Here is a 12,646-nt window from a genome sequence, read left to right as displayed (position 1 = left end):
CAGCTTCATTTTCAGTTTCTGCTTATCACTACTTTTTCGCTCTCACAAACTAAAATAAGGCTGTCACATTGGATTTCCAATGATACAGAGGAATGCGTAGTTAAAAACGTGATGAAAACATTTATATCAATGTTTCATAAAACCCAAAATAAGATTTGGGCTTAAGCTTTTTAAGTGTATTATTCCTTTAAGTTTTTTTTTTTTTTCTTTTTAATTAACGGAACACTTTTTCCACAGCAGCTGTTGTTTCTGGAGGGAAACGTCAGCTGCTTTTCAAAATCCACAATCTTAAACAGTGCAAGATTACCAATGAGTTCACTGTAACTCCCTACAGTAGAGCCCATCGATAATGAAATAGAAGGCAAATACCAAATAGCTTCATTGCCACATAATATGAAAATTGTCATTCTGATTCTTTACAAAATGCAACTTTATGATGAGGTGGTTCCCACTGCATGGGTTCTGTAATATTTTTTTGCAGTTCTCCACATCTACAGGTCATCATTCTGGATGTAAATCTGTTTATACCATTTGGCATTACTGATCTAGACAAAGCCAACAGGGATTATTTATAGAGTACTCACGCAATATCTCACATGTCACTTCCATCCCCCAACAGAATCTACTGAAAGCTAATCCCAGCAACAGCAAGGAAAATAAATGTCAACTACAAGTGAAAACCCAGAGTGGAAAGAGAAATTTGGTAGTTAGTTCAATTATGTGCACATAAGTAAGAATCACTTTAAGCATTTGATCTCACTAAAGAAATTACCAATCCAGCTACCTGCAGTACTTTTTGTGGGGAGATTACGGAGCGTTTCAGGACATAACTGAGCAAAAGGATTGCCAGTCAGCCAACAAAATGACAGTTGGGACCTCCCAACTATGATTCCTTGAAACCTTGACATCTGCCCCAGGTGATTAGCAACCAATAAGCAGCACCTAAAGTTACTCAGCTAATAGGTACAGAAAAGCAAGTCTGGAGGTACCTGTCACTGGGAAAGAAAGGCTCCATTTGGTCCTCCAGACAAGTGTGTAGTGCTGCAGAAAATCAGAGTTGGGAAAGGATAAGAAATAAGTTTAATAAGAAAAATATATCAACTAGTATCGGAGAATGAACAGAATAGCGAGGGGGGAAAGGAGGAAAGCCAGGCAGGGAAAAGAATATGTACCTAAAAGAAAAGGAGAAGTGAGCAAGGAGGCATAGGGTGCATAACCAGAGAAGGTAATAAGGAACATCTGGCCAAGGCAAGCAACTCAATGGTATTTCTCCTGGTCTGTAACAGGATAGACTTTTGAATGCTGCATCCAATCAATTCCAATATGTCATGGAATGTTCTAGGCACCAATGGGCAGAACCCTAGCCATTTTGGTGCAAATCAGAAAGCCAGAAGGGGGTAGAGGGGACACACACAACCCCCTGCATTTAGTTAGCAGAACCTGCAATTTTAACCACATCTAATTGTGTGCAGATCAACAAGCCGGTTCATAGCAGCATTTGGGGGGGGGGGGGGAGCATGCCAGGAATCTGTGAAAGAGGAGGAATTGGAGAACGGAACACAAGGAGCTTATGCAAGGAATGGAGACTGTAAGAAGCCCCTTATGCGTGCAATGCACTCAGACTACAAACACAACAAAGCATACGACTCTCTAGGTAATAACTGTGGTTGTGACCAGAATAAATCAGCATTAAATCAGAGATTATGGAGTCAGATTGCTACACAGCAACAGAAAACGCAAGAACAGGAGCATAATCCTGAAAGGTTCAGGACAGCCTGAGCTGTTACAGAGCTAAGAGGAAGCTGGGGATGATCAGCAGCTTGCTGCATCGGGCCCTTTCTTAGGGAGTGCTCAAGGATACTTCATGACAAATAGGCCTATCATCAGGGAGCTAAAGTTCCCAGATAAGCGGACCCATCAGATATTTCCCCTTTGGTTTTTCAGTGCAGAGAGCCTCAAGTGCCAGCAGAAGTTACCAGAGAGAGCTGCTGAAAAGTGAGTCAGCACCACAGAGTTCACCCACCCCTCACCTTTGGGCTGCCGGCACACAAGAAAGAGCTCCCTGGTTGTGAGGGGAGCACCGGCCAAATAGGGTGATGCTCACAGTGGGGGTGCAGGGGAGGATTCTTTGGAGGACCCACCTATAATCCTTCCTTGGCACCACCTGCATCCACAGCCGACTCATCAGCTGTGAGGGAAGCACACGCTCATACTGGTGGGGGAAGGAGTCTTGGGGGGCTCAGGTACGATCCCCCCCAGGAGCTTGCTCACCGCACAGGCATGGGGAAAAAGCGATTCTTCTGCGAGAGACCGTCCCTGCCGCCACTCGCTGTCCCCCCCTCCCCCCCGGGCACCACCGCAGGGCTCCCTGGCGAGGAGAGGCGCAGAGGACGGGCAGGACGACGGAGCAGGGCAGGCGAGGACTCTCCTTGGGGGAAGCACAGAGACCCTGCCCCCACCACCAGCACCACCTGCCCGCCGCAGGGCTCCCTGCCCGAGAGAGGAGCGGGGGCTGCTCGCGGGGAGGAGCGGATCCTCGGGGGGGGGGGGGGGGGACAGAGGGATGCAGATGAAGGCCCCCCCCAAACCACCAGCAGCCACGGGGGAGGTCCCCGCCCCCCGGCCAGCAGCCCCCTCCCGCGAGCTCCCTGCCCATGAGGGGAGCACGGGGCTGCTCACGGGGGGCAGGGGGGGGGAGGGGTGTCGGGGAACCCACCTCAGTCCCACCCCCTCCCGCGCGGTGCGGGGCCTCCCCCTGCCCTCAGCTCCCTCCCGGGGTGTTAGCCCGGCCCGGCCCGGCCGTGACTCCAGGCCCCTCCGCGCGCGCCCGCCCGGCCCCTGCGGGGCTCCGTACTCACGCGGCGGGCCCTCAGCTCTACTCGGCCTCAATCAGCGGAAAGGAAGCGGCGCTGGCCGCGCGGGGGATTCTGGGTCGCGGCGCCTACCAACAGTGGCTAGAGGGAGGGGGAGCCGGCGGGCGGCGGCGCTGGGGGGGGGGGCACGGCCGAGGGGGCTGTGGGAGTGGAACAGTCCGGCTGAGGGGTGGCTCTTTGCTGTGAGGGGGATGGCCCGTTCTGTGGAGGGGAATGGAAAAGGCCGAGGGATTGGACACCCCCTCTTGCGACAATAGAACATTCCAGCGAGGGCCGGCTGTAGGAATTACAGCCTACCACAGGTGGAAGAGTCCAACGGGAGGGGGGGGCGAGGGCAGGACGTTCCACCTCGGGGGGGGGAGGAGCAGCGACGGCGCATGCGCTGTGGCCACCGGCCCGCCCTATCGGCTCTCTGGGGCCAGAGAGGAGACAAAAGACCTTGGCTCCCCGCCCCCGCCCCCGGTTATAACGCGCCCCCCCCCCTCGGGCCGGGCCCCTCCGTCTCCCCGGGACGGTCCAGGGCCGGGCGGGTTTATGGCGGCCGGCGGCCGCGGCCCCGGCGCCGGGCCCCGCCATGGATCCAGCCGCGGCTCGGCCCGGCGAGCGCGCTGAGCGGCCGCAGGCAGCCCCCCGCATGGCCTGCGGGCGGGACGCGCCGCTGCCCCCGGCCGCCGGGGACCCCCCGGCGCTGGGCCTGCGGGAGCCGCCGCGGAGGAGGCGCTCCCCGGACGGGACGGGCTCCCGGCGGCCCCGGGGGCGGCCGGGCAGCAGCAGCAGGGCCTCGCCGGGGCTGGAGGAGCCGAGCCGCCGGGGGCCTCCGGGGCAGCCGGGCGGACGGAGCCCGCTGGAGCTGGAGGAGCCGGGCAGCAGGGAGCCGTCCCCGGTGTGCCTGGAGCTGGGCGAGCCCGGGGCGGCGGCGCGGTGCCGGCGGGGCGGGGGGCCCCCCAGCCGGGGCCCCGGGGGGCTGTCGGTGAAGATGGCCTTCCGCCGCGCCTACTCCATCAAGGACAAGCTGCAGGCCATCGAGCGGGTGAAGAAGGGCGAGCGGCAGGCCTCGGTGTGCCGGGACTTCGGGGTGCCCGGCGGCACGCTGCGCGGCTGGCTCAAGGACGAGCACAAGCTGCGCTGGTTCCTGGACCAGCTGGGCGGCGAGGTGGGCACCCAGCGCAAGAAGATGCGCCTGGCCAACGAGGAGGAGATCGACCGGGCCGTCTACACCTGGTTCCTCACCCTGCGGCAGCACGGCGTGCCGCTCTCGGGGCCCATCATCCAAGCCCAGGCCGAGGCCTTCGCCCGCCAGATCTACGGGCCCGAGTGCACCTTCAAGGCCAGCCATGGCTGGTTCTGGCGCTGGCAGAAACGGCACGGCATCTCCAGCCAGCGCATCTACGGCGAAGGCGGAGGCGGGGATCCCGCCGCTCCGGGGACCCCGCCGCTCAAGGCTGAGCTGGAGCCTGGGGCCCCCTCTTCCGCCTTCCCGGACCCTTCGCTGCTCCTGCCCCCGCCTCCTCCTCCTCCAGCTGCCACGGCACCTTCGGACGGGGGAGGCTATGGGGACGAGCAGATCTACAACGCCAATGTAACCGGACTCTACTGGAAACTGCTCCCGGGCCAGGCTGGGGAGCTGCGGGCCCATTCCCCCCGCCTGCAGCCTCCCCCCCGCCGGAGGCTGGTGGTGAAGGAGTGCGTCACCGTGCTGCTGGCTGCCAACCTGACTGGCTCGCACAAACTGAAACCGCTGGTGGTCGGGGGGCTCCCAGACCCACCCAGTCTCCGGCACCACAACCAGGACAAGTTCCCAGCCTGCTACCGCTACAGTCCTGAGGCCCGGCTCGGACCTGCCCTCCTCCGGGCCTGGTTCTTTGAAGACTTTGTGCCAGGAGTCAAGCGTTATCTGCGCCGCAGCTGCCTCCAGCAGAAGGCGGTGCTGCTCCTCAGCAGCCCCCCGCCACCCTCCGGTGCTGGCCCAGAGGAGCCACCCCAGCTACAGACCCCGGATGGCTCCATCCGAGCCCTCTTCCTCTCCAAGGCTGCAGCAGGGGGCAGCTCGGCTGGAGGGGGAGGCCGGATCCCAGCCCCGCTGGAGCAAGGCGTGGTGTCCGCCTTCAAGCAGCTCTACAAGCGGGAGCTGCTGCGATTGGCCGTGTCCTGCGTGGCCAGTGGGGGAGGCGGCCCAGCAGGGGGGCCCAGCCCAGCCGGAGGCGGGAGTGGCCCCCTGGACTTTGTGCGCTCCTTCCTGCTCAAGGACATGCTCTACCTGGCTGGCCTCTCCTGGGACCTCATCCCTGCTGGCTCCATCGAGAAGTGCTGGCTGCTGGGGCTGCGTGCTGCCTTTGAGCCCCAGCCTGGGGAGGAGGAACAGGGGGAACCGCTGGGTGGGGATGGAGGCGGTGGGGACAGCAAGGTCTTCAGTGACCTCACCCACCTGGCTGCTCTGGCCTACAAACGCCTGGCACCTGAGGAGGTGGCCGACTGGCTGCACCTGGATGATGCGGCGCCAGGCATGGAGGGGGAGGATGGGGAAGGGGATAGTGGGGATGAAGGACCTGGAGGCTGTGGGGGGGATGAGGAGGAGGAAGCAGCAGGGGTGGGTGCCGGAGGTGTGGGAGGCAGTGGAGTGGAAGAGGGAGGGGATCCCCCACTGCCCACGGCCCGGGAAGCCATCAGGGGCTTGGAGACAGCGCTGCGCTGGCTGGAGACCCAGGACCCCCGACAGGTGGGACCACTCAAGTTGGTGCAGCTCCGCTCCCTCATTAGTATGGCCCAGCGGCTGCACCAAGGGGGTAGCTCAGACTCATAGAGGGTGCGAGGGGGACTGGAGCTGGTCAGCCACCTACTGCTGCATCTTTGGAGGGGTAGCCCCACCAAACTCCCATGGGATGGAGGGGGACTAACCCCACTCTGCAACGGGACTGACAATGGGGGACCTAACCCCCCCACCCATCGTTGCTAGGGAGTGGGGTCTAATACCTCATGGGGCTCAGATGTCCCTCCCCCTGGAGCTACCCCCCTGTAATGTCACTGAGGGGTAAGCCTACTTCCTGGGGCTAATAAGGGGGGGCTAACCCCCCACAAAATGCCATCACTTGAGGGCTAGTCCTCACTCAAAACATCATTGGGAGGTGCTATTCCCTACTCATGGAACGTAGGGGGATAATTCCCAGCAACATCACTGGAGGGGTAATCCTTACCCCTGACATCAGCAGATCCCCCAGCCCATGGGGCAGAGGCAGGGGGACCAATCTCTGTATCCAGTGTCACTGCAAGGAAGGGGCTTATCCCCATCCTCCTGGGATTGAGGGGAAACTAACCAACATCCCCGAGAAGGGCTGAGGCGAGGGACTGGACATCAGTGGGACAGAGAAGGCACGCTGCCCCCTAGCTTGACTGAGAGGAGGGGATTCTCCCTCACACGGGTGGGACTGATGAAGATGGCGGAGCTGTGAGATGGTCGGCAGTAAGAATCCTGCTGTGAGGGGAAGGGGGCCATGCATGTCTATACACCGCCTAGAGAGGCTCTTCTCAAGTTGTAAAGAGGAAAACAAGTGCTGGGCAAGGAACGAAGCTAAACGGATAGCTTGGCTGCTGTCTCACACGCAGAGTTCTGTGGAAGTGAATCCGGGTGGCAGCAGCAGCCTCACTGTCCAGACCCGTATCATCAATGGACTGTAGCTGCTACTAGGATGTAAACTGGCAGCCACGTGCTTCGGTATCTTTTTGTAAGAACTAATGTTACACTCTGGAGGGGGCCTGGTCATTCATACCTTTCCCATTTGCTAACTGGTTTTTTGTTAAACTAGGGTGGGTTTAAAACTGGGGTGGGTTTTACATGCACTGGATTAGAAGTGGTACGCTCTCGGCGGGGGGTACTCTTAATAAGCTACAGGCCACCCCGAGAGCTGGTGAGCTAATGTAACCTCCATGGCTACTTTATGTGCACAAGGGCTGCCATAGCCCTTAAACCCTGGATCCTTTAGACTATTTAAAAATTCAAATACCTTTTTTTGCAATCTTCTTATAGCAAAACAGTTAAGCCTGGTGACTAGGAAGATAACGAAATTCCCTTCAGCAGTGGGACGTTCTGCAGGCAGAAGATTCTTGGTTTTGCCTCTGTAGAGGCTGTTATAGTGAGGCAGCTGGTAACCCGTCCTGCAGCTGGAGTGAGGCAGGAATTGGAGGGGCCCACAACATTTATATTAAAAAATAGAGGCATGAGAGTCTAATCGGAATCTTTTTTTTTTTTTTTTTGGCCTGATTTAAAACAAAAACAAAAACGTTTAGTCTGGCTATTTAGCAAAAATAAAAAATAGTTGAACAGTCCTGCATTGTGGCAGGTGGGGATGGATACTTAGCCATCTTTTCCATCTCATAACTTCAGAGTCTATGAAGATCTAATCAATTTCTGTTCCACTTGGGGGGGGCGGGGAGAGGGGGGTTTGGTAAATCGTCCCCTTAGCAGGATGTATAGTGAAGCAAAATAGATTTTAATGTGACTTGTCTTCTTCAAATGATGTGGCAATTAAGCTTTTGATTTAACCCTTGAAATTGCATTAACTGTATGTGATTCTCCTAAATTTGTTTCAATAGGCAAAGTCATCCAGTTACCTGTAAAAAAACAAACAAACAAAAAAAAACACTGGCTGCTCTGAAAAAGAATCTCCTGACTTGTAGTTCAACTCTTGCTTCTGAGCCCATGAACTAATACTGAGACTTGTTTACAAAATAAAATCTCATAGCGTGAGACCAAGAAGAGTGAATAAATTGATACAGTTGCCTTATAAACCTGGTTTTCTCCATTTGGATAATCAGCTCTGAATAGTATCCTTTAAAACTGGAATTCCAGCTTCTGCTTTGGAGTATCTTTATTAGGGACAGGTAAAGACTGCCTGCTAGCGAATGAAAGATAGTTAATTTAGGAAACAATAGACACAAAAACTAGCACAAAACTGACAGCAGGGTTCATGTTACAAGGAAACTGTCTTTTCAAAAATATAAAGGTAAATTCCACTACAGTAATGTTAAACACTTAGATTACTGGAGCCATATGGACTTTTTAAAAATATCTATCTTTATTTTTGCTGTTCAATTTGCACTGTCTTCAGAGCCAGCATATGAAATTGATCAGACTATTTTCAGTTTTCTCACTGTCACAAGTGTATGGCAGTGTTTGAGTTGTGAATACTATAGGAAAGTTTTAAGTTACATAATTACTTCCACTGATTTACTTATTTTGATTATTTAAAAATCATTTCTATTACGTTTTGTAATTTTTTTAACAAAACTTAAATTTTAGCCCTAAGCTACCTATATCACTTGAATATAGGTCAGCAATTTGTATATTGCTGAAAGATATCCTTTAGTCAGACACAAGTCTTTGGCTCAATACAGAGGTAATGTGGTGAAATTATATGGCCTCTCTTATACTGGAGGTCAGACTAGGTGATCTAGTCCCTTTTGGCCTAAAATGTCTGTGAATCTCTATGAAGATTTAAAATGTCACTCTTTGAAGGAGAGTTGGAATTCTGTGAGACGATGATTTCTCATGTGGAGCTGCATACGTCACTTAGGGATGGGGGAAAGATTCCACTTAAGCCTTAAAATTATGAACCAGCTACAGCTTCTGGTTCCAAAGGACTGGACTGTTAGGAAGATGGAAGAAGGTGAAGGACTTGAGTCACGCTGTTGACCCTGTGGCAGGCTGGCTAAACTTTGCAGTTACTAATTTCCTTTATTTTTGAAATTAGTGTGGCTAAGAGAAAAGTGACTACACAAACGGCCTCGGTGGGATCCCTGTTTGTCTTTCAGTGACTCCAGATAAAATGGACTCAATTATCAAGTAAAAAGATGTATTTTATAAGTACCGGTGCCATTGACTCCCTCAGGATCTGAAAGTCAAGCAGGGTTTTTTCTTACTTTGCATAATCACAAGGAATAAAGATTCCAGAGCTGGAATTTATTTGGCAAATCTGTTGATGATGCATGTGACAGTAGACACCAGCTCTCATGAGCTGCTTTATATGTGTATGGCTAAGAGGTGTAGGATGTTTATCGGAAAAGTGATCTGTTAAAGGATGAGCCTTTAACTACAAAAATCAGGAGTAAACACAGCAAAAAAGTAAGTTGTACCTGGTTCAAAAAATAATGTAACTGGAACAGATTTCCTTAAATCAGTAAGGATTTAACTTCGTTTTTTATAAACATTTTGCTAAAAGCTCATTTTAAAAGTACCCCCTCCCCTCAGTCTGATCAGTGTCATTAAGGGAACCAGGAAAAGATTATTAGGAAAATACAGTGAACACTTGGGACTCAGATGGACTGTTTCAGGGAAAGGAACTGATTTCCTTTGTTTCCACATTGCTAGTGGAAAGGAAAGACCCCACCCTAAAATTTTTAGTTGGTGTGAGCAAAGTGTAGCTCAGAGCTTGGCAAGATGGAATATTGCATGCTGGGTCAGGTAGTCTTTGGGTTGAACCTCTTAAAAACAACAGTGGCTGTAAAATGCTCTTTTTATGTAACTTAGGTTCATCCCTCAGCTTTCCAGCAAGCTGCCAGCATTAGTCCCAGTTGGGCAAAGTTTGGGAAAGTGGGACGTATCTGTATGGAAACTAGGGGTTGCTAAAGCAGCAAGCTGAAAGGTGAAGCAACCATCAGAGGAGCTGCAAAATCCACTGGAAGAGAAGATTTAAGAAGTTAGGAGTAATCAATGGTACCTAGGCTTTGAGAGGCTTGGGATGATGAAGATCGAGTAAAAGTGTGATTTTGGCCTGGAAGAGAGCTCTGTCTCACTGGAGTTTAGAGGGCGGAAGCCAGATGGAAAGGTAAGGATCAGATTGGAAGGTGATGTCAGATCTTATTAAAGAAATCTGGACGATCTGATGTGAGAGGGGCAGGAGGGAGTCAAAAGTAGCAAAATGAGTTGGGGCTACAGGTGTGAGGGAGGAGAAATGAAAAAGCTGGCAGAATTAAAGGAAGAGAGTGAATCTGTAGTGGAGGAAATCCGCATGGTCATGTGACTTACCCCAGAGATGATTAATACCACCTGAATAAGAGTGGAGAAAATGGGTGTATTGTGGTTGTTTTTTAGCTGCCAGGTGGCTCAGAGGAGACCTGAGAAGGTGCTATCGCTGCCCCATAGATCCCACAATCTAAATATTTGCTGACATGAATGAAGGTGACAAACAGGTGATGAAGTAAGGGAGGTACATGCTATACCATCACACCGATAAGCCATGTATGTATGTTCACAATTAGGGATTATAGAAAAATTATTTGGAGCTCATTTTAGCATGTTGGTGAAGTCATGTACTTTCTAGATAGGCAACAATCTGGAAACTTTCTACTGTTTTTTAAGAAACATAAATAAATACTGGTAAACGTCAGGCCTTGTATGTTTCACCTGGGAACCTACTTGTTTTGAAATCCTTGATCGTGAGGCTTCTCTTTGGGTGGCCAGCTATGCTTTGCAGTACTAGCTGCTGTAAAAGTCTCTTCCCTGCTTCCTCCCCCACCCCAAAAACCCCCCACAAAGACCCAGTATGGCTGACTGTAGCAATCTCATTCTGACCTGTATCTTTTCTGCCAGTCCCAACAGAGCCTATTAGTTACTGCTTCCAATCCTGGTCTGTGGGAATTAATAAAGCCATCAGTCAAGTGAAAGGTGTTTTTTCAAAAATTCTGTTATACTGAGGGACAGCTTGTGAGCTGCACAGAAACAACACTTCATAAATCCATGATGACCTCCTTGTCCTCTCTCTCACCCACTCACATACACCAATATCCTGGCATATTTCAGTGTGTCACCTTTTGGGAATCGCTGCTTGGGTTGCTTCTGGCCTGGGTGTCTGCTCTTCTGTGTGGATGCTTCAGGCTGTCCAAGGAGCTACTGCCCCATAAACGGGGTTTAGGGTCTGTATCTCCCAGGCACGCTTTTGTCTCCCAGCATGAAAAAAATCCTTGTATTGTGCATGGGGGAGAGGGGGTGAGAAGAGAGGAAAAAGGGATGGTATTCTCCCCACGTTACTTCCACAATTCCAGAGAACTTGGCTGTTTCTGTTAGGATGATGAGCAGCAAAATAGTTAATTGTACAGATTCAGTCACTGGAGGGGATGAGTGAATATTCACACCTGGTTATTTACTATCCTGTTGATAGAAAAGGAGTACTTGTGGCACCTTAGAGACTAACCAATTTATTTGAGCATAAGCTTTCGTGAGCTACAGCTGCTGTAGCTCAGGAAAGCTTATGCTCAAATAAATTGGTTAGTCTCTAAGGTGCCACAAGTACTCCTTTTCTTTTTGCGAATACAGACTAACACGGCTGTTACTCTGAAACCTATCCTGTTGTCACATAACCTTGCACCTGCACGCATCAATTTGTTTTAACTTGTGCTGCTTCTCCACTCTTTTAAATGTGGTTGCCATCTCACCATTGGCACAATGATGAGTCATAGATTCCAAGGCCAGAAGGGACCATGGTGATCATCTAGCCTGACCTCCTGCATGTCACAGGCCAGGGAACTCCCCCAGAATAATTCCTAGGGCAGAGCTTTTAGAAAAACATCCATAGAGGTGCATTGTCACAATCTCAGAGCTACTTTTTCAGGCTGTCGGTATTACAGACTTGGTGTGTCAGTGCTGTGTTGGGTCCCAATCAAAGTTATTGTTGTAGTAATAAGGGCTGTTGGGTAACACTGACATCTCAAAACTTTGCCACCGAGTGCTTTGGATATTGGCAGTCTCTGGAGGAGTAACTTAGTGGCAAACAGATTTAGTTCTAATTTGTTTGTTACCCACTGGGAGGTTCATCCAGTGTGACTAGGGGCTGCTGCTTCAACCAGCTAGTTGATGGTGAAGAATAATTCTCAGAGGCTGAAATGTAAAGGACGTGTGTTGCAATTCCAGTCATGAGAACCTTGAAGCTCTTGGTATGGGTCTATCGTGAAGTAATACGGTTGAAATACAGTTTAGCTCCATCCCCAAGAATAACTTCTCCCTTCCCCAGACATGGAATGGGAAGGCCTCTCATTTATGTCCCGTATTTCACCCTGTGGAACACCAAAGTTCAGAATTATATAGCTAGGAATATTCTGCCTAGGGAGAGACTGGATTGTCAGAATCCAAATTTAGTGATCTGGTAGAATGGGGAGTTGTCCAGTCTGGGACTGGGAGTCAGGACACCGGGGTTCTAATCCTATCACTGTGGCTATGGCGGGGGGCAGGGGAGAAATGTAGAAGAGTTAAGTGGTGGGGGGACACTGGACTGCTGGGTTCTCCACCAAACTCTGGTAGGGAGTGTAGGCTAGTGGGGGGCAGGGGTCTGAACTCTTGCGTTCATGGCTTTAGGAGGCAGTGTTGTCTGATCTAATGATTAGAGCAAGGGAATGGCAGCCAATCTCTCTGCTTCCCAGTAGGAAAACGTGTCTGTGTTGTTTGCTGGGGAGACCCTGGAAGATACACCTCATTTCCAGGAAAGGCCCCTTTTCTTTCTTCCTACTCTGTTCAATGCCACTTTCACAGCCAGGGGACTTGCTGCACTGCCAGAAACATAGATTTGGGAGGCGCTGATGAGGAACCCACAAGCTTCAGCAAGTGACTGCCCTTCTCTGCCTCAGTTTCCCCATTGTAAAATGGGGATGACACTAAGCTACTTCAGCAAGGATGTGGGTGGAGCACAGAGAATGTGGGTGTGAGCAGGAAAATCAGCCAGGTAGTTTAGCCCAGAGGTGGGCAAACCGGCTCACGGGCCATATCCAGTCCGGCCCCTGAGCTAGGCCCC

General features: G+C 51.7%; 2 protein-coding genes across 5 annotated transcripts in view; one reads left to right on the top strand and one right to left on the bottom strand.

The window, feature by feature from the left end:
- Positions 1-3,011, bottom strand: part of EEF1D (eukaryotic translation elongation factor 1 delta) — a 38,312-nt gene extending 35,301 nt beyond the window's left edge. The window contains exons 1-2 of one of the 4 annotated variants that reach the window (XM_037891881.2): positions 2,859-2,924; positions 990-1,041 (exon numbers count right to left, since the gene is read on the bottom strand). In XM_037891881.2, coding sequence (XP_037747809.1) covers positions 990-1,015 — 26 coding nt within the window. In that variant the 5' untranslated portion in view covers positions 1,016-1,041; positions 2,859-2,924. Of the gene's footprint in view, positions 1-989; positions 1,042-2,858 lie in introns of all 4 variants that reach the window. The other 3 variants (XM_043538971.1, XM_043538970.1, XM_037891882.2) reach the window with 3 other exon arrangements.
- Positions 3,012-3,293: 282 nt separating this feature from the next.
- TIGD5 (tigger transposable element derived 5) lies at positions 3,294-7,140 on the top strand. Its single transcript, XM_037891877.2, has one exon. It carries the CDS (start codon positions 3,448-3,450, stop codon positions 5,671-5,673), a length of 2,226 nt encoding a protein of 741 aa, XP_037747805.1. The 5' UTR covers positions 3,294-3,447; the 3' UTR covers positions 5,674-7,140.
- Positions 7,141-12,646: the final 5,506 nt, after the last annotated feature.

The sequence above is a fragment of the Chelonia mydas genome, chromosome 2 (assembly GCF_015237465.2).
Source record: "Chelonia mydas isolate rCheMyd1 chromosome 2, rCheMyd1.pri.v2, whole genome shotgun sequence".
Taxonomy (NCBI): Eukaryota; Metazoa; Chordata; order Testudines; family Cheloniidae; genus Chelonia; species Chelonia mydas.
This window is presented reverse-complemented; position numbering and strand designations above follow the sequence as displayed.